The 20,015-nt window shown below is 42.6% G+C and overlaps 2 protein-coding genes across 3 annotated transcripts in view; both read left to right on the forward strand.

Annotated features, from left to right (window-relative positions):
• On the forward strand, positions 1 to 6,165 carry LOC117433926 (rRNA 2'-O-methyltransferase fibrillarin-like). The gene is made up of 9 exons (XM_059010806.1): positions 1 to 185; positions 1,747 to 1,899; positions 2,124 to 2,252; positions 2,412 to 2,506; positions 3,112 to 3,282; positions 4,029 to 4,161; positions 4,551 to 4,663; positions 5,166 to 5,311; positions 5,481 to 6,165. Exons 1-9 carry the CDS (start codon positions 176 to 178, stop codon positions 5,503 to 5,505), a joined length of 975 nt encoding a protein of 324 aa, XP_058866789.1. The 5' UTR covers positions 1 to 175; the 3' UTR covers positions 5,506 to 6,165.
• A 1,906-nt stretch (positions 6,166 to 8,071) lies between these two features.
• The window catches only part of LOC117433775 (dual specificity tyrosine-phosphorylation-regulated kinase 1B-like), a 33,266-nt gene continuing 21,322 nt past the window's right edge, over positions 8,072 to 20,015 (forward strand). The window contains exon 1 of one of the 2 annotated variants that reach the window (XM_059010803.1): positions 8,072 to 8,594. The gene's annotated coding sequence lies outside the window, so the exon portion shown is untranslated. The remainder of the gene's footprint in view (positions 8,595 to 20,015) is intronic. The other variant, XM_059010804.1, reaches the window with a different exon arrangement.

Here is a 20,015-nt window from a genome sequence, read left to right on the forward strand (position 1 = left end):
TAGGGGGCAGCAGCGGCAGAATCGGGGGTGTCGCGGCGCGGTGCATTGTGGGCGGGAGGAGTCCACGTGTGTGGAAGGTGGAAGGGAGCAGAGCGGCTTGCATTGAAACCGGACAGCGAGCTGCAGGGAGACCATTAACAGAAGAGCTCGCAGGGACTTTAAAAACAGCAGCAACATGAGGCCAGGTAAATGCAGCGCAGACTGGGGCATTTAAACCACATAACGACGACTTTCACATAAGCGGTCTGGTGTCTGTTTTTAACCGTAAATACAGAATCGACACGGATTGTTGGAAGTACGGTAATGGGGGTTAAAACGTGCACCGTGTGCAAAAGTCAAATTAATTAAAAGTCTGTTAATTAAGTTTATTTCATAAGCTAAATGTGAAATCGGGGGTTGGGTTTTGACCGTAGTGTTTGTAACGCGGCGCATTGTAAAGCCTCGGGCCCCGGTTTTTAAATACATATTAAAGCAATTTAATAAGTGTAAGCCGTAGCTGCTAATACTGGCTACTGCATCATTAAGTCGTGTTTAGTAACCAATGCTAACTTTTTACGCTGGGTTACTAACAGACCATGGCAAGGTTAAACATCGCATTGCCTTAATCGATCATTGCTGTCTGTTTTTTTTTTTCAGCACTGATATAATATAATACAATCTGATTACTTTTGTTTGCAGGAGTGTGTTTATTTTATTTTGAAAACAGATAAGTTTGCAACTCCATAAATGCGTCGTTTTTTTTCCTCTAAGCGGAGCCATGTGGCCACCAACGTGACACGAGGAAGGTTTACCGGAAACAGAATCAAACAAACGCGTTCGGAGTTGCATGTTTGATATATCGGTGTATCTAATGTTCGTACGTCTACTTCTGTCGTTTGTTGCCAGGATGTATCGTTTAATTTGACTACCCGAAACTAACACTGGGTGTAAGGCCCGTGTGTTGACAAATAAACAGAACCGTATATCCTAGCCCGTAGCCTGCTGTTGAATTCTCCAGCTCACGTGTGGGAGTCTTGTTTCAATAAACGTGGTCGGGTGTTTCACGTTTAGAGCTGCGTGTGCTTGCTACAGTCCGAGATAGTGTGTAAAAACAAGACACGCCTGTAAGATATGTTGCAATGCGTCCTATATTGTGGTGTTTAATTCCACAGCATCACAGGATCGGATAGCTCAGCGTTTAGAATACAGCCTGTAAACAGGGTTCGGATAAATGACTGTGTTTAAATTCTAGACCCATTTCCAATTCTCGTTCCCATTTCAATGTACACAGTTGCAAGCCGCAGTGTTGTTGAAACCAGTGGCAACACGTTTACTTTCAAGGCACTGTTCGCGTGTTAGTCGATGGAAGCGTTCAGCTGCCTTCGTTTGAAGCCAATCGCAGTGTCTCGAAAATATCCATTTCAATCCCTTAGATGGAACTGATTTTCAAATTGGAATTGAGACCCCCTCTAGACTCCTCTGTCCAAAGTTTTTGCGGCATAGACTCCAAACCTTCCGGAACCAAAGCATTCTATTTTATAATTAACAAGTTACAGGCTAGGCTTCATATTTCTGTTTTGCTTTGCAATCTGGTAAGATATTCTATTACAGGTGGAATAAAATCTTCGGGTCCCGACCCAGGCCTTGGGCGCACATTGTGTGTGTGTGTGTGCAGTGATTCTGCAGCCCTGCTTCTCTGGCAGAACACGCCCCTGTGTTTGAAGCACCCGGTTCACTGTCCATGTCTCTCTCTCTCTCGTTGTCCAGGATTCAGCCCTCGAGGAGGAGGATTTGGGAACAGAGGCCGCGGTGGGTTCGGAGATCGTGGAGGGCGAGGAGGGTTCGGAGATAGGGGGGGCCGTGGAGGATTTGGAGACCGGGGGGGTCGCGGCCGAGGAGGATTCCGGGGAGGTAGTAGAGGTATGTGAGCGAGTAGTATTATTATTATTATTATTATTATTATTATTATTATAATAAAAAACTCATCAGGGATAGAAATAAGACTCCCATTGCATAGCAGTTCAATCCATCCCTGGGGGCTGATCAAGCTGTTAGTAAAACCTGGAATGGGTGACACTGCTGTGCAATAGGAGTCTCTTTCCTACCCCTGCGATGTATTTGAGGTGGTGCTCCTTTCTCCCCAGGTGGCTTCAGGTCCCCGGGAGGTGAAGGAGGTTTTCGGGGGGGTCGCGGGGGGCCCCGTGGAGGAAGAGGGGGTCGTGGGGGCTTCAGAGGAGGAAAGAGGGTCACAGTGGAGCCCCACAGACACGAAGGTGAGAACAGCTGTACGCAGCACCGCTCTAGTAGAGGGATACCGATTTCATAGAGCCATGGCTGATATTGCAAACCTCGTGTCTCGCCTGTTAAACCCGACTGGCCCGCCAGGACCTTCTTGGTTTGATCGAATCCCCTTTTGGATTAAATGTTCGCAGGAGTCTTCATCTGCCGAGGGAAGGAGGATGCTCTGGTCACGAAGAACATGGTGGTGGGGGACTCTGTGTACGGAGAGAAGAGGATCAATGTGGAGGTGAGCCGAGGGTGAGGAGTGACGCGGCTAGCTTCTGTGCTCGGTGTTGCATTGAGATCGCACTCCTGCACAAACACCCTAGCAGGCTTGGGGGCTGATTTCAATTCCTCTTTGGCACGTTTTTAACTCCCTAGTTTTATAGTTTAGCCTTTTTCTTTTTTTAAAAGCTTGATCTACAAACAATTGTTTTATCTATTTGCATGTTATTTGTAATGTAAGGGCAGCAGTGTGGAGTAGTGGTTAGGGCTCTGGACTCTTGACCGGAGGGTTGTGGGTTCAATCCCAGGTGGGGGGACACTGCTGCTGTACCCTTGAGCAAGGTACTTTACCTAGATTGCTCCAGTAAAAACCCAACTGTATAAATGGGTAGTTGTATGTAAAAATAATGTGATATCTTGTAACAATTGTAAGTCACCCTGGATAAGGGCGTCTGCTAAGAAATAAATAATAATAATAATTATGATTTATTTAGATGTTTTTATCGATTTATTATTGCTTTGTTATTGACGCTTCCTGATGTTGCAGAGTGCTTTCCCGTTCTCATGTAAAGCGCTCTGGAGAGAGAGAGAGAGACGCTCTGTAAACACAATGCGTTGAAATTGCAGGAAGGAGAGACGAAGATCGAGTACAGAGCGTGGAACCCGTTCCGTTCTAAGCTGGCCGCCGCGATCCTGGGAGGAGTGGATCAGATTCACATCAAACCCGGGGCTCGCGTCATGTACCTCGGAGCCGCCTCGGGCACCACGGTGTCGCACGTCTCCGACATCGTAGGACCGGTGAGTGACCTTCGTCTGCGTTTAAAAAAAATCTTTCAGGGGCTTGCTGGTCCCAGTGGCTAGAGAAAGGGGCTTGATACCAGGAGCTTCAAATCCCAGTTAAGCCAGTGTGTATGTGACCCTGAGCAATTCACTGAACCTCCTTGTGCTCCGTCCTTCGGATGAGATGTAAAACAAACGAGGTCCTGTTAGTGACTCTGCAGCAGTTGTTGATGATGCATAGCTCCCCCCCCTAGTCTCTCCAAGTCGCTTCGGATAAACCATAATGAATAATTTTGAAAGTAAACCTTTTCCCTTCAGTTTTTGATTGCCCAGCTTTTTAGAAGGGATATGTTAATGGATAAGAAATGCAGTTTTCTGCATTCGAGAACAATTTACGAACGGCAGGAGGCTGTCTGGCCAACGCGTTGATCGTCCAGTTCCGAGTAGCCTGGTAAAACCTAGAAAGTTTTTTAAAGGCTCCCAGTGATTCAGCGTCATAACCTGTTTCCATAGCCTCCGCACTCTGCGTGATTTGTAGTCTCCCTTTCTCACTGAAGTCTGTTTCGTTTCCGGCTGTGTCCTCCTGGTTTATGTCCGGTTTAACACCATGCTGGAAGTCCGGGATAAACAGTATGAAAATAATTGTATGTGGACTTTAGGGGGAACAGTCTGAATTTTTTATTTTTTGCAAGTCCCTCTTGCGTTCAGTAGGCGCACGTGGTTTTGTTGCAGCTGTGTGTGACGGGTGATCTCTCCTCTGGTAGGAGGGGCTGGTGTACGCAGTGGAGTTCTCTCACAGGTCTGGCAGAGACCTCCTCAACGTGGCGAAGAAGAGAACGAACATCATCCCCATCATTGAAGATGCCCGGCACCCGCACAAGTACAGGATGCTCGTGGGTAAGAGGCTGAAAGGGAGGGGAGCGTAGAGGTTCAAATTCTCATCCCCCTTTTTTAATCCGTTCCACCACCTGTTTGATTGGCAGCGTTCCTGTTTTAAAACGAGCTTCTGATAGCGGCAGCAAATTACGTCAATCAGAGGTTTTGTTTGGCAATTTTTTTTAAAAATTTGGCTTCCAATGAAAGCAATCGAACACAAGCACTTGTCTCCTGTCTCTTCTAATTCTCCAGTTCGTCTTGTCGTTTTTTTTTATTTTTTAAATGTATCGTTTTTGATCGTGCTGTGCGTCAGGCAAGCAGCCCCTCTCCTTGCACCCCTCTGGTCTCGCGGTGCGCCGCTGGTGTCTCGTGTGTGGGTCAGTAACGGCGCTGTCCCTCTCCTCCTCCAGGCATGGTGGACGTCATCTTCGCTGACGTTGCTCAGCCTGACCAGACCAGGATCGTCGCCCTCAATGCACACAACTTCCTGAAGAACGGAGGACACTTTGTCATCTCCATCAAGGTACTGGGAGCTGCTGCAGTTTAATATATCTATACCTGTAATCAATCTGTCTGTCTGTCTGTCTGTCTATCTATCTATCTACATTTGCAAGGGTCAGCAACTAAGATATTGATAACTAAAGGAGGCTGTGTGGTCCAGTGGTTAAAGAAAATGGCTTGTAACCAGGAGGTCCCCGGTTCAAATCCCACCTCAGCCACTGAGACCCTGAGCAAGTCACTTAACCGCCTTGTGCTCCGTCTTTCGGGTGAGACGTAGTTGTAAGTGACTCTGCAGCTGATGCATAGTTCACACACCCTAGTCTAAATTAGTTTAATTAACCCTCCTTCCAAACTAGTTTAGTAATATCATTGACTGTTTAAACCTGGAGTGGCACAGCCCTCCAGGACCGGGGATTGGACACCCTTGTACTGCAGCAAAACCTCTTGCATGGTGATTTCGGTCTGTGTTCTGAGTCGAGGACCCTCTCTCTCCTGACACGGCTTTCTCCCCCCCCCCCCCCCAGGCGAACTGTATCGACTCCACGGCGGCCCCGGAGGCTGTGTTTGCAGCGGAGGTGAAGAAGATGACGCAGGAGAACATGAAGCCCCAGGAGCAGCTCACGCTGGAGCCCTACGAGAGGGACCACGCCGTGGTTGTGGGAGTCTACAGGTAGGCACTCCCAGGCTTTCGTGTCCACATCCCGCTGTTTTTCGGAGTTTAACCGTGGAGTGCGTGAAGTCGGACTGAGCAAGAACTAGTCATGAAATCCGCTCTGAAATGTGTGAATTACGCCTGCGGCTTAGTTGACTAATTTTTTTTTTTTTCTTCTGTTTTGTAGGCCTCCACCTAAGCAGAAGAAATGAAGCTCCTGAAAAAAACGTTATAAACTTTGACTCTTTTTTTTTTCCCTGGCACTGCCAGTGTTCCCCTGGCACGGAGAGCGTGGAGGAGGGAGGGGCGGCATCACTGACCCCCCGTTTGGAAATTCGGACGTGCCAAAAAAAAAGGACCGTTTTCAGGGCTAGCGGTGTCTTCCCTGCCGCCCATTTTCTTTTTCTCTTGTATAAAACAAACATTTAGGACTGATTAGATATTTCTTAGCTTTAAGGAAAGCCACTAAAAATACCTTTTGTATACTTAAGAAATGTTCTGCAAGTTAGATTCAGTGGACTGCTTTTGTGTGTCTTTCATTGTAAGTGATTTTAAAACTGGTTTCTTTTTTCCATGCTTTGGCTACCAGGGCCTGAATTCAATCAAAGTTGATGGCGGTGCTGTACTTTTGTAATTATGGCGGGTGCCATAATATTGATTAAACCCAGGCCCATGTGTCTGCTTTTGACAGGACTTTATTCCTCAATTAGTACTGAGAATGACAAGTTCAGTTTGAGCTACAGATTAAGGAAACTGGCAAGGTGAATGACTGAAATGAGGAAAGAATTGGGATTTTGCGACACGTTCTCATCATTTAATATGCTGTAGTAGTGTTTTCTTTTGTTTATTTTTTATTAAAATAATTAAACTGAGTATTTTGATTTTTCTGTCTGCATGGGAAACTGACATTGATTCACTAGTGCCAGGACAAATACTTGAATATTCAAACAAACATGGTTTGAAATGGGGTTACCATATGACCCCATTTTCTTGGGGACAGTTCAGGCTTTTCAACTCGCAAGGCAGCTCTGTCGGTTTTTGGAACGAGTCCTCTGCGCTCCTGTCTAGTCATTTTAGAAATGCTTAACTGAAATTCAAATGACAAACATTTCAAAGTCTCGTGTTTCAGTCTGTCTTGAGCTGATTTATATAGTTGAAGCATTTGGTCATTGAAGTTAGTTACTTGTGTAGTGTTTCTAAATTTACCACAGAGTGTTCAATAGTGCTAAATACAAAAATACAATGACAAAATCGCCAGATTGATGCAATTCATCAAAGTGCAATTCCATTGAAAAAAATACATTGCTGGGTGTAAATCTGTAACTTGCAGTAATGAAGGGGACTGCAAACTGCTGCTTGCCTTGTGTGGGGGTGCAATACTTAAGAGTACCCAACGCAACTGCTGCAGTCAGTGTGTACTATAAAAAATCTGTGGAACTAGCAACCCAACAAAGTGTTTTAATTGATAAGTACACAAACTACCAAAGAATGCAATAAATAATAAAATAGGATGCAGTTCTGTATTTTTTTATTTTTGGTATTTAATTCCTAGAGACTAGGATATTGAAGAGATCTATGTCACACAGTTTTAGTGATCAGAACCTCTTACCAATTGCAAAAAAAAAAAAAAGTGTTTGTATTCTTCAGCTCAATTTACTGATATCTGGGGGTTGCAATGAAACTTGGTAGGGACATTCTTGAAAGTAACAATTTGGGGATATATACAGACAGATAGATGGCTGTATCTCCTATTTAATGTTACTTATGAAAATGCCAGTTTATTTCGTTTCTCCATGTGTAGCAGAGATTTTCAATCAGTAGGATATTTGTGTTTCCTTGGCGATTAAAAATAAATAAATAAAAAAGGCAGTGCTTACTCTGGACTGTGTTAATGTATGTAAAGCTGGATCCAAATGCGGTGTGGACGTAAGTTACTTAGTTTATCTGTCATCGTGATATGTACAGCTTAATAAATATGCTTTCCTCGTTAAATAATAATAATAAAGAAGCCGAGCCGAGCAGCATACAACTTCACTGCGCCATTTTAGAAAGTGAACGCGCTGTGCTGCGCACTCAAAACCGCGGCGCCAGAAATAAAAGTGTTAATAAAATACATATTTCTTTAACAACAACCTCCCAACGTATTCGCATCAGAAGCGTATGGTGTGTGTGTTCGTGATTACGGTTTTAATTCGCCAAAATGTTTCGTATGTAATCTAATTTTCATAAAGTAATACCGACAGTTTTAAGGTTTCTAAACCACAAACCTCAGAAGCAGACGCCATTTTGTGAAGGTGAACGAGCCGGGGCTTCGCTGTCACGCACCGCGCGCGCTCTGGCGGCGGGAAATTTAAAACACAAACTTCTAAAACGAAATGCAAATAAAAAAAATAATAATAAAAAAATGTTTTTAAATTAATTGTTTACCACCCAGAACAAAAAAAAAGGAACAACTTAACAAACACCCACACACATTTTATTAAAACATTATAAAAAAAAAAAAAAGAAATAACATAAAACCGTTAAAAAAAAAAAAAAATTAACATACTTTTTTTAATTGAGTTCAGCTGATGTAATAAATTCAAAGATAACAAAAAAAAAAAGAAAGAAAGGATACGATTCTGGCGTTAAATATACGTACACGATTAAATATAATACATACTTATTTTTGTTTAGTTTCATTAAAATAGAGATGTGTATTTGAGATTGTTATTTATTTATTTTTTTAAATGTCAGTCTTGATTCTTTTCCAGCTTTTAAAGCTGCACTTTGTTGTTGTTTCTCCGGCTGTAGTGACGGCGAGTTGCCGTTGCTTGCCGCCATCGGTTTGTTTTGGCAGCCATTTTGTGTGACACAACTCTACTACTGAAAACAGGAGCGAGCCTGAGCCCGGGAGCGCGCTAGCCGGGCAGACCCCGCCAGCCTTGTGAACGAGATTATCGGGGGGGGGCTAACTATTGTATATCGCGACAATCCCCCCTCTAACAACCCCTCCTTCGATACCGATACCCCCGTGAGGAGGCAAGAGAGGTTCCCGGGGAGAGAAAACGCGGCTACTGCAGCTCCCCTGCCTCCGCCTGCCACCGCTGTCCGTGCCGCGCCGGTTGAGAGTGTTGCCGCTGCGTCAGGTCAGGATAACTGTTTGGGAGGGAATTTAGGAGGACCGTTTTAAAATAAATATATATTTTTTAAAAAGCAACCCAATAAGTGTGAGTTTCAAACCGGGACCCACCCGGTGCCGGTGGTGAGGCAGGAATAATGATGGCCGGTCCGGGCCGCCCGAACCGAATCGCCGCCTGAGGTGAGTAAGCAGACCTGATTTATTTAATGTGTTTCCCAGCCGGGTTTATCGCTGTCTCCCCTTTCCTGCCTGTTTTCAGTGTGTTTCAATGGGGGTTTGCACAGGCCGTGCTGGGAGAGAGACCGGCGCTGTCACTCCCAGAGTACCGGTGCAAAATAACCGGTTAAAAGGGAGAAAGAAAGATGGATATACGTGTGCAGTGAATGGGACACATAACCCATGCATTATAACTGTAGTAATTTCCTACACAGCAGCGCCAATGGGTTCAGCCCTGCACCGATTCTAATTAATTTCAAACTAACTACTGTGCTAATATCACTTCTACTATTGACTGACCAGTAATCCAATCGTTGGGGGGGGTGTGAGAGATATCTCTGTTTTTAAATGACCCCCCCCCTGTTTTAATTTTTAGCGAGTGATGAATTCAAAACTAAACCCCATAGATCTGGTTACGTACTGGTAAAGGATGAAATCCCTGACGCATTCTTGTTTTATTTTCAAAACAAACAAATAATAGTAATCGGTTGAGTTTAGTGAGGTGTTGGGAGAAATAAAAGAAAAAATCGATGTGGGGATGTGATGTGTATTTATCAGCGTTGTTAACAGGTAAGACCTACTTCTGTGAATGGGCCTGGTGAATATGTTGTGCGTCTTTTCTTTTAAATTATTTTAATAAAATAAGTTGCAGTATGAGATCGGCTTGTTGTGGTGCTGAAATAAAGCAAGCCCTTTCAAAATGGACATTCATGCCTGATCATGACTCCCTGCTCCTCCTATCCCGCCTGAACTTATTTTCCAACTTCAAGTCGCCCACTCCCCACACACAGAGTCCACTTCGGGACACATTTATCAAACCTTACTAAATAACTAAGACACGAACTGGTGTGTGTAAAATTTGGTGGACGACGATTGCAAGGGAATTGCCACGCATCTTAGAATGTGAAATATTATTTCAGACTTGTGCCATTTCTCGGTTTGAACCTCTGACTGCATGGTTGTGTTTTTTTTTTTTAGTTTGTAAGAAGCATGTGTAACTACCAGTGCTGTGAATTCTCTTTAGTGAGGGTTGTGCCTGACACAGTTTAGCACAAGTGAGACTGGACAGAGATTCATTGTATCTGAAAACAGTTCAACATCTTCAAGATGTGGGAGGAAGTTGTTTTTTTTTTTCTTTTGGCAAAGGTTTTGATCTTAACCCGTTTTATACCCATCTGTAAAGTGATTATCAAAGTGCCACCTTTCTGGGAAAATTAGTGTTTGGTGGAACTTGCTGCACACAAACCTACAGGCTTTAAAAACTGGTTTTAGTGCTGAAGGAAGATTGACAAATCTCCTGCCACTTTTTTTTGTGAGCCAACAGCGCCAATGGCAAAGTTAACTTATACAGGCAAATTAACTTTTTGTGCTAATTTGCCTGTAGACTCTGGCAGGCTTGTGGCCAGTGGAGTAGGGGGTTTACAACTGTGTTTTTTTTTAAATTGCACGATCATTTGACATATGAAAAAGAGATCAGAGAGTCAAAGAAACTCTTTTTTAGTTTTTTACAAACATCTTTCTCCCATTATAATCTACATACTCAAAAGGGATCCATTCCCCATGCTTTAGAATGGAGAAATTAGGCCTGATTGTTCATATTATATAATTATAATATCGTTTCATGTGTCATTTTTCCCTTTTGACAATGGGCTGATATTCCCAAGTTATTATTATTTATTTCTTAGCAGACGCCCTTATCCAGGGCGACTTACAATTGTTACAAGATATCACATTATTTTTACATACAATTACCCATTTATACAGTTGGGTTTTTACTAGAGCAATCTAGGTAAAGTACCTTGCTCAAGGGTACAACAGCAGTGTCCCCCCACCTGGGATTGAACCCACGACTCTCAGGTCAAGAGTCCAGAGCCCTAACCACTACTCCACACTGCTGCTCTGCTGTTTGACCTCCTAGAATGATGGGGAGGAGAATTTTCCCACAGTAAAAGTTTGAGCTATCTAACGGCTTTGAAATCAAACCCTTGTTCATTTTAAAATGCATCCCATCAGCCCTTTTCATAAATATTGTTTTTGCACTTCACAGTGATGCTACTAAACTTTTAGGATATACGGTGGGCTGGGTAGGAGATTTATTTCCCCCGTTTAGAACAAAAAAAAAAAAAAAAAGTTAGAATGTTTTCTGCTTTCTGATTTGGGGTTTATGCATTGCACATTTTAAACCATTTTTTTCCAAGGGTTCAACAAGTTCAGCTTGGATGAAAAAAAAAAAAAAAAAAAAGTTAGTACTGTATAGAATGGGAATCTCATTTCGGCCACTGACTTGTAATTGAAGCAACTTAATTGACAGTGTTATCTTAGCTTGCATGTACTGTAATTGGGTAAAATGGCAGGCGTGGGTTTTTGTAGTGTGTGTGTGTGTGTGTGCTGAGGTACCAAGCCCTAATAATCTCCCTTCACTCACCCACTGCCTTACGTGTTCAGGTATGTGGACTGCTGGCCTCAGTGCTATAGGGTGCTATCCTTGGTGCTGTGTTTATATCTCACTGTTCCAGCAGCCAAGAACACATTTAAGCCTGCTTGAAGCAGAGATAAGATTAATAATGGAATTCAAATGACTGTTGTTGTTATTATTATTATTGTTATTGTTATTATTATTATTATTATTATAGGTTAAAATGCACCAATAGGAGTGAAAGCCACTTCATGGAATTACTCGCTGTCTTGTCGCTGGGCCAAACTACAGCCTACTAAACAGCAACACAGACCAGCAGAGTACGAAGGCTGATTTTAGGCAGGTTCAATGTGCTGAAACAGAGGTAACTTGAAAAAAGGATGATGTGAAGCACTGGGTTATTTGCTGCTGCTGTCGTTTTTTATTTGACATGCTTTTCCTGTTTTCCGTGGAATTTCTGCGTCTCCGTTTTTAAGGAATGCTTTACTGCGGTGTGGATTTTTACTTCATTTTTTTTTTTTTTACATACACTGTGAAGAATGAAATGCCGCTGAGCTTCCTGTGTTTGTAGGTCACATTGACTCCAGTAGTCGAGCTACAGTCAGACCATGTGATCCGCAGTACACAAAGTGATGATACCAGCCACCCGCAGAGCTGTAGAAAAGTTACAGCAGTTTTGATATAACTCTAGACCCAGGTAGCTCTAATGTACATTGTTGTGGAAAACCCTATACCCATTTTCTACTTATTATCTTCAAACTGCATGGTTGTTTTCGCTCCTTTTCCAGGTTGGTTTTTTCCCTGTGGTCTTTCTGAACCAAGGCTGCTGTGTTTTGGATGCGTTCTTCAGCCGTACCCCACCTTGACTTGGAGCCTGATCTTGTCAGATCCCAGAAGCAATTCTTAAGAGCTTGGTCAGTGACCTCCAAAGCAAGGCTAAAGGAAAGCAGTTGCATAGATCTTCTCTTCCAGCAGATAGAAAGATCTACAGACCGGGTACCTTTTATTACTAACTGGATCACTCCAGCAATGATTGTTTTCAGCAGAATAAACAAGAGGCGGCACAAAGTAGAATAAAAAACGGTGCTGGGAGCAAGTAGACGGAAAGCTGAAGACACTTTTATCATGGGCAGCTTGGACAAATCCACACAGCTTCCATATAATGAACTCGGTGTGGAAATGAATGCACACACCCAGCCAGCACTGAGTAGCAACTCGCATGAATGGGTCCCCACTCCACAGGCTGCTCACAGGAGCTCTAAGTGGGTCACTGATGCCTGCTTGGGAAGCAGCAGCATTGGACAGTAATGATGAGGCTGTAGTTTAAAACCTGCAGACTTGAGGGGAGCTCTGCCAGGCGTGACTTGGGTTCTCTCTGCCACCCCCCGACTCAAAAGAAGGGCTGGGTCAGTCACAAATTCCAGAAACGAACGTCCTCCGTCTACAGCGATGGCCAAAAGATTTGCATTAGGAGGCTGTGTGGTCCAGTGGTTAAAGAAAAGGGCTTGTAACCAGGAGGTCCCCGGTTCAAATCCCACCTCAGCCACTGACTCATTGTGTGACCCTGAGCAAGTCACTTAACCTCCTTGTGCTCCGTCTTTCGGATGAGACGTAATTGTAAGTGACTCTGCAGCTGATGCATCGTTCACACACCCTAGTCTGTAAGTTGCCTTGGATAAAGGCGTCTGCTAAATAAACTAATAATAATAATAGTAGAACTAACTCATTTTGCTTCATAACATGTCGAGTGAAACCTGCTGAATAATGTTACGTTCACTTATTGAATTACCTAACGCTTCGTAGTCCCCCCCCCCCCCCCCCCCCCACATATACTTAACAAAAAACTGACACATTGAAAAATGCGACATTTCGAAATCTAACATGAAATACTACTATTACGGTTTCCTGTATCAGACTTTTGCGATATCATTTTGTAGTTTCGTTGATTACATGATAAATAAAATTATGTATCAGGTTTTTTTTTAATTGTCTCAATCCTAAAATTCTAGGTGATGCAAAACTTTTGGCAACAGCTGTAAGTAATATTTGAAGCTGCTTTACTCTTTGAGCATCTGCAGTGGTTTGCATTGAAGTTCGCTCAGGTTTTTGCATGCATGAGACGAATTTGAGGAAAAAACTTTGCAAAGCTTGAACGTGAGAATTTAACATATAGCATGCAGTATAAGCAAATAGGCTTTGGGATCCTAGCCCTGAAGAAGGAGAGGAGGGGGAGGCAACTCCAGCTCTTCTGTACCTCCGCTCTGCTGTGAAAGTTAAAAACGGTACGGTGACAATTAGATAGCAAGGCTGCGAGAGATTATGCCAGGCTTAAAAATGATTAATCATACACTGTGACGTGCATATAGGATGAATGTGTTCTAGAAAAAAATAAAATAAAATTAGGATTTAAATTTCATCTACTGGCAGCTTGGGCTCCACATTCTATCCAGTTTCATTAATAAACTCCTGATGAAGAAAGACTTTTGTAGATGAGTAATATTTAATCCTGAGTCGCCATTGAGATTTATTTTGTATTTAATTGTGTAGTGCAACTTATAATTGCATATTTGGAAAAGTTGTTCCTTTTTAAACACTATATTGACCATCTATATTATTATTATTATTATTATTATTATTATTATTATTATTTCTTAGCAGACACCCTTACCTAGGGCGATTTACATTTGTATACAAAAAATACATATCAAGAATTACAGTACAATTTAAGGGCAAGATACAAAATACAATGACTTCAGTCCTAATAAGAGAAAAAAAAAATGTAACTTGTTAATAATTAGTAGCTCAAGTTAGCCTATTTGGATCTGGGCAGAGTAGTGGCAAGCAGGTTCAAAACCACATAACATCATAATAAGCAGACGTGTCGTATTTTAAACACGATATTTTGAAACTGCTAATATAAAGAGGCAAAACTCTGTATAAACTTTCAGCAGTTTATTGCGGGGGTATTGAAAGCTGCTTTAACACCGGAAATTACACACTTTATTATGAGCGTATCCTATTTTGGGGGGGGCACTGAATTGCCCTGTATGTCGCTTGGGTCTCGCCCTCAGTGGCTGACGTCTGGGTTAAGTTGCTGCTGTTGCGCAAGATCAGCCAGCCGTCTCTCGCTCTGCTCGGGATTCAAAGTACATGGGAGGCACTGTTGCTCAAGTGATAGTAGGAGTTTATACCCAGGCGAGATGCGTAGCACACGCCAGGAGGCAGTGCGGTCCTAGCGGTGAAGCAGCAGGAGCTGTAGCTGGCCCTGATTTTCAATGCTAGTTCACCTGCTTCGAGTCCCGGTTGATTAAAGTGAATCCCTTTATTGTTTCCTAGTGTTCCTAGTGCCCTGTCCTGCAACTTGGAGTCCACAGAAACCACTCCGAATGACCACGGAAGCAGATTATTAAAAGATAAGGCATTATTAAAGGTAACAAAATGCCAATTGTATGGCTACGGACTGCTGTAGTCTTACAGCGAGAGAGAGTACAGTACCTGCAGTGTAGCTCAGAAACGTTTACTCATGTTGGAGGTTCTGCAGTCCCACAGCTGTCCTGCAATTTCTTGTAATATAAAGCAGGTGCCAGGTGTCGGTCTCCTCCTAAATAATCTGCCTTTTGAAATCGTCAGGCTTACTACAGGAGTTAACCAACTCGTTTAGTCTTGCCTGACCTGAGTGAGTCTTTTTTTATTGGTTTCAAGTTGGGTGAGATCGAGGCAACCATGGAGGGATGAATAATGTAACCGTTTAACCAGCGTTAGCGTGGGTGTGGTCGCTGGCACCTGATTTGTTTTTAGTCGCACATTTCAAAGTGCTGGGGACGGGACAAGCCTGCCTTCTAGGATAACTGCACAGTTAGTAAACTTTTTTTTTTTGTCCTGTAACCGTTTTTCCCCTTCAGACAACCCCTGCGTGGGGATTGATTTATAAAGATGCCACAATCTGGCATCAACACGCATCAAGTATCAACATGATGTGGATTAAACAACCACGGGTGGTGAAGAGGGGGGAAATCTATCCAATGAAAAGATGAATAATCTCATCTGGTGGAAGTGCACACAGTGAAAATACACAAGGACTTTTATTAGCAGCGAGATGGACCTGGTAATTATAACCTTACTTTTAATGTGTTTTGTTAAAAATAGACGTTCTTCGACATGTTGCTCCATCATCATTTATACTGCAGCTATTTTAGTTTCCATTCGCTGGCCCCAGGTAACCCCAGCCCAGACAGACAGACAGACAGACAGACAGACAGACAGACATCGGCCCTCCTTTTATTATCCCACTTGAAATAAACCCAGAGACCGGGATAAGAACACACATAGGAAATGCTGGGAATGGGAAGAAGCAGTTTGGAAAATCGATGCTTATCCATTGGTAACACACCATTTACCTGTACCTCCATCAGAATCAAAAATATATATATTAAAACAATATGCTTTTAGATGTTACTAGTTTTCGCCATCTGTTCTGAGCGTCCTGGTGACCTCCTTTTGGTTCTGGCCTCTTGGTTGGTTGGGCTTATAAAGGTCCAGGTTTGAGGAAGCTTGAACACATTCAATGACACTAGCAGCTCTTTCCCATGGTGTGAATGCAGGCCATGATGACCTACTTCTTCACTGTAAAGCGACACTTGATTTGCTGAGGTGTTGAAGCCTATTGGTATTGACGACTGTACTTGGGCGTTTGTTATCGGATATATATATATATTAGTGATGGTAACATTTTAATTATTACTTGAATTTTTAAAATAAAAAAATATATACTTTGTAAATCAGCGAACAGCTTTTAAACATCATAGTCCTTATCAGAAGACTTTTTTTTTTTTTTTTTTACCAGAGGTAGAACTCTTTATTGTTAGCTTCCACTTGAGTATGGAGCAGGTAGGATGAACACGCATCCTCAATAGCCACATGACATCAATATGCTTTTCATATTTCATTGCTGGCTCAGAGGACGGGCCTCTGCCACTTCTGAATTCACAAACCCTGAACTATTTCAGGCATTTAAAGAATGTTTGTGTTGGGATGGATTAAAGTTTCGTATGAATGCAAACCCCAGCATACACAAGAAACAGCTTGCTTACTTGCGCGTTCTGGAAACACGAAAGCCTGTTGTAACATTTGAAAACAATGTGTTCCTTGATACCTTTTTGCCTTTGGCCAATTGGGAGAAATTGATCCTGTGTCATCGTGTGATTTGTTCAAGATGGCAACTCTCGTGGAAGATGGCGTGATTTGAGCAGTTACTGAAATGCACACTGTTATTGAGAGAATTATCTCATTATCGAGCAGAGATAATGAGACTTTTTCCTCCTCTTCAGATCAGCTTATCACAGTGATTTTTAAAATTGTTTACATAACTTTTAATTAAGCACGGTTTCTTATGTTTACTAAGAATGCATTCAGTGTCGTAATCCATATAATACCACTACTTTTCAAATGATCTTTAAACGCATTTCTTTTTTAAGTTAAACAAGTGTTTGTAAAGACATACAAAAAAAGACCACCCCCCATTCAAGAAAAAACCTTGAATAGGTGAAATTATAAAAACTTGTCATGGATTTTATTTTTTCATTTATTTTCATACTGGGGTTGGCGGTGACCCTAGTAACCCAATGGAGGCGACACACTAGCCGCGGGCCTTCAAACATGCCTTGCCTGCTTGAAGACCTTGGCCTTCAGCCTAGAACCGTGGAGTTCATGCTTCAGAACCATTTTGTTTTTGTAAGACGAGTGTGAGATACCCAAAATGTTTAAAGCAAGCCTTCGGATGAGATTTAAACATCCAGACTTTGAGAATGTAAGGGGAGAATTTGATACGTGAACAGTGATTTTGAGAGAGGCCTTCACTTGAACACGACTCTTGGTTTTCCTACAACACGTTGTCTTGGGTGACACAGCGATGTTTACCCAACTCCTGACTGATTTTTTTTAATTGTGTTAACACCAGATTTAATTAAGAGAGAATCTTTTAAGATTACCCCCTTAATTAATTTCATCTAAATTATCGTGGGGTCCCTTCCAACTTTATAAAATAAACAGGTTTTGTGAAGGACACTTGTTAGTCTGAGCAAATGACTTTTCTCTGCCATTGTATGAAGCAAATTAAAAGCTATGGTAAGCAGTGCCCATTCTTAAATGTTTATGAGCAACTTATTTTGAGTACTTTGGTAAAAAAGTTTTAGACTTGATGGATTGTGATTTTGTTTAAACTTCACACACACAAAATAATTAAAAAAAACGGGGCAAATTTATAAATAAGTGTTGTGAACTTAAAAATGTGTTCTTATTCCACGTTAGGCATGTATTTAAGACATTTTTTGTACTGGTCATGGGTCAAACGGCGCTGTGTAACCTTATTTAGTTGACGAGTTTTCTTTGCCTATGAATTGGCGGCGTGCCAGTGGAAAATGTTGGCGGCGTGTACTGTGAATATATATTTGGATTTTCTGCCTGGGAATAGCCGGGTGAAATGGAGCAGTTCTGCCGTGTATTTGTACTTGTCTGTTACTGGAAGGGAGGGGGGGTGTAGTTATGACTTTAAATCATCCAACAAAGTTTGCCCTTCTAATATAACATTCCCCAAACCTCCCAGTAGCGTTTTTATCATTCCCTCTTTTTTTTTTTCTTTCTCTCTCCGGTTAGCTCGCTTTATCTTCCCTCTGCATCACGTTCACCTAGCAACACACATCACCCGCTGCTGGCCCTCCCATTGGTCATTTTCAAACCGCGGCCTCGGCCAATCGCGGGCCTGTTGCCATGGCAGAGTGTTGTGTTGCCGGGTGGAATTTGCTGCAGGCACGTGAGCCCTGGATTCTTGCTTCTTTTAATCCGAGTGTCTGGAAGCTGCAAACGTGATTTACTGGAACCGAGTCACACAGATAGGGAAAACCAGCGGCGCGCATAGCATAGATATCCAGCAGGTTACATTACAAGCAAAGACGCATACAGATCACACGCAGTATAAGATAGCACGTACTTTTTTTTTTTAAAGGTGTAGTGTCCAGTACAGGTAGGAATTAAAAGCAAACTGACGTGCGAACCACGTCTTCTGTGTGCAGGTAGCGTGCAAACCACGGAGGCAGATATACACCCCACCCGACCCCCCCAACAACCAAAAAGAACAAAAGCTTTGAGCTCTGGGATAGGTGTCAAGTTTGGAAGTGTGCCAACAGTAACACGTAACTTTGCAAAACGCTTTGTACGTGTTTTTAATTGATGTTAAACCTTCATCATCGCTGACTCCCTCCTTCCCCTTCCTAGTTTATGCAATAGCAACGCTATTGGTGGGATTAATACAGATGTAGCTAGTTGAACTGCTAGTTCATTATAGCACTGTATACCCCTTAATGCTGTTACACGAGTTTATGAGGCAAGTGAGACGAGGATATACCACGAAATAAACCCAGCGCCGGATCCAAATGGGATCAGCCGCCGCCAGGGGAGCGTGGCTGGGTTAATCCCGGTTTGTACCCGCTCCCCCCCCCCTCTCTCTCCTTCTATTAATAAACGTGAGGGAGCGAGAAATATATATATAATGTCAGTTTCAACTTCAACAGGATTTGTGGTTCAGGGTTCAGTCGTGGTTTTGTCTTGTCTCCTGTGCGTGTCTGTGTCGCACAGAATGTATTTTCAGACATTCCACGAGTGGTGCGGAATTCGCAAACCATTACGTCATGCCGCTCATGTCTTTGAACTGTGCTAGGGGATACGGTAATCCCATTTATTTTTTAAAAGAGAGACAAAGAATGAAGAATCTAATGATATTTGGACAATAAAACTTTTGAAAGAAGCATCTGCATTTATTAGTAATGCAGAGACGTTTTTTTTAAAAAAGTTTGTGTTGAGATAAAATATGCCCTAAAGTTCAAAACTTTGTTTGTAGCTCATAACCATTGATAATATTATCCCAACGGCGTGTTTTTAATGTCAATAATAAACTAAAACGATGGGGGGAGGGGAGCGTTTGATAGTACCTACAGCACCAAAGTAACACATTGTATTTATTTACAAAGCAGAACATAAGCGTGACATTATTAGAAGAAGTCAGTTTTATTTTCTGCAGTCAAGAAGCTCTTTAAAACAGTTATGCCGGGCCCCTCCTTAACTGAAATAAACTTTTTGTGATGCATTGAGAGACAGGTGCAGTGTGTGTCAGTTTTGATAACTTAAGTTATATAATTAAATCTAATGACCTTAATTTGTACAGAAACAATATTTTTATGGTGCTGAAATCTGAATTGATTTTGCTCTGAGGTGTGTGTGTTTTTTTTTTAATCCAATGCTATTTTAAAAAGCAGAGTTTGACATCATCATATTAAATAAGAACGGTGTACTGTCCTGGTTGAGCAGTATTAAATAACAGGCAACATCATTGCTCTCTCGCAGTTTTTGTCCAGTCATTCAATTGCTTCGAGTCAGTGTTGAATTTTATTTTGCTTGTTAATACCCGGTTTTCTCGTGTCCCATTTCCAAATCCTCATACCTGAACTCTATCCCCTTCCCGCGGGCACGTCACTCTCCCCTGGGCTGTGTTTCGGGGGGTGGGGTGGAGGGGCGTGTATGTACCGCTTCTCTCCGCCCACCTCCCCCCCAATAGCCAATCCGTGCCACCGGCTTGCGGCAGAGTCCGCCAATCGGGAAGAAGTTGCCTTGGCGTCGGGTAGCAACAGCTGCGGGGACGCGCAAAGCGGTGGGCGGTGACATTGAAGTGACGAGCCCGCGCAGAAAGAAACGAGAGACGCGCTTTAGCACAAGAGCACCTAATATAATGGAGACGTTAAATACACGGTACCTGCGTTAGGATGCTAGCTAGTCCAACATGATCTAAGCCACGGGAAGACTGCAGCTGGTAAAATGTGCTCCACTGTGTAGCAAACCCCACAAGGTGACTAATTTCAGCAACAGCAGCCCACGGAATCAAAGCCTGGTGCTTTTTAGTACAGTCCTTGCATTATTTTCTA

The sequence above is a fragment of the Acipenser ruthenus genome, chromosome 41 (genome assembly GCF_902713425.1).
Source record: "Acipenser ruthenus chromosome 41, fAciRut3.2 maternal haplotype, whole genome shotgun sequence".
In the NCBI taxonomy this organism is placed as follows: Eukaryota; Metazoa; Chordata; class Actinopteri; order Acipenseriformes; family Acipenseridae; genus Acipenser; species Acipenser ruthenus.

Coding starts and splice junctions, on each gene's coding strand:
- LOC117433926 (XM_059010806.1), top strand. Junction 2,253..2,411: donor GGAGCCCCACAGACACGAAG/GTGAGAACAGCT, acceptor AAATGTTCGCAG/GAGTCTTCATCTGCCGAGGG. Junction 3,283..4,028: donor TCTCCGACATCGTAGGACCG/GTGAGTGACCTT, acceptor CTCCTCTGGTAG/GAGGGGCTGGTGTACGCAGT.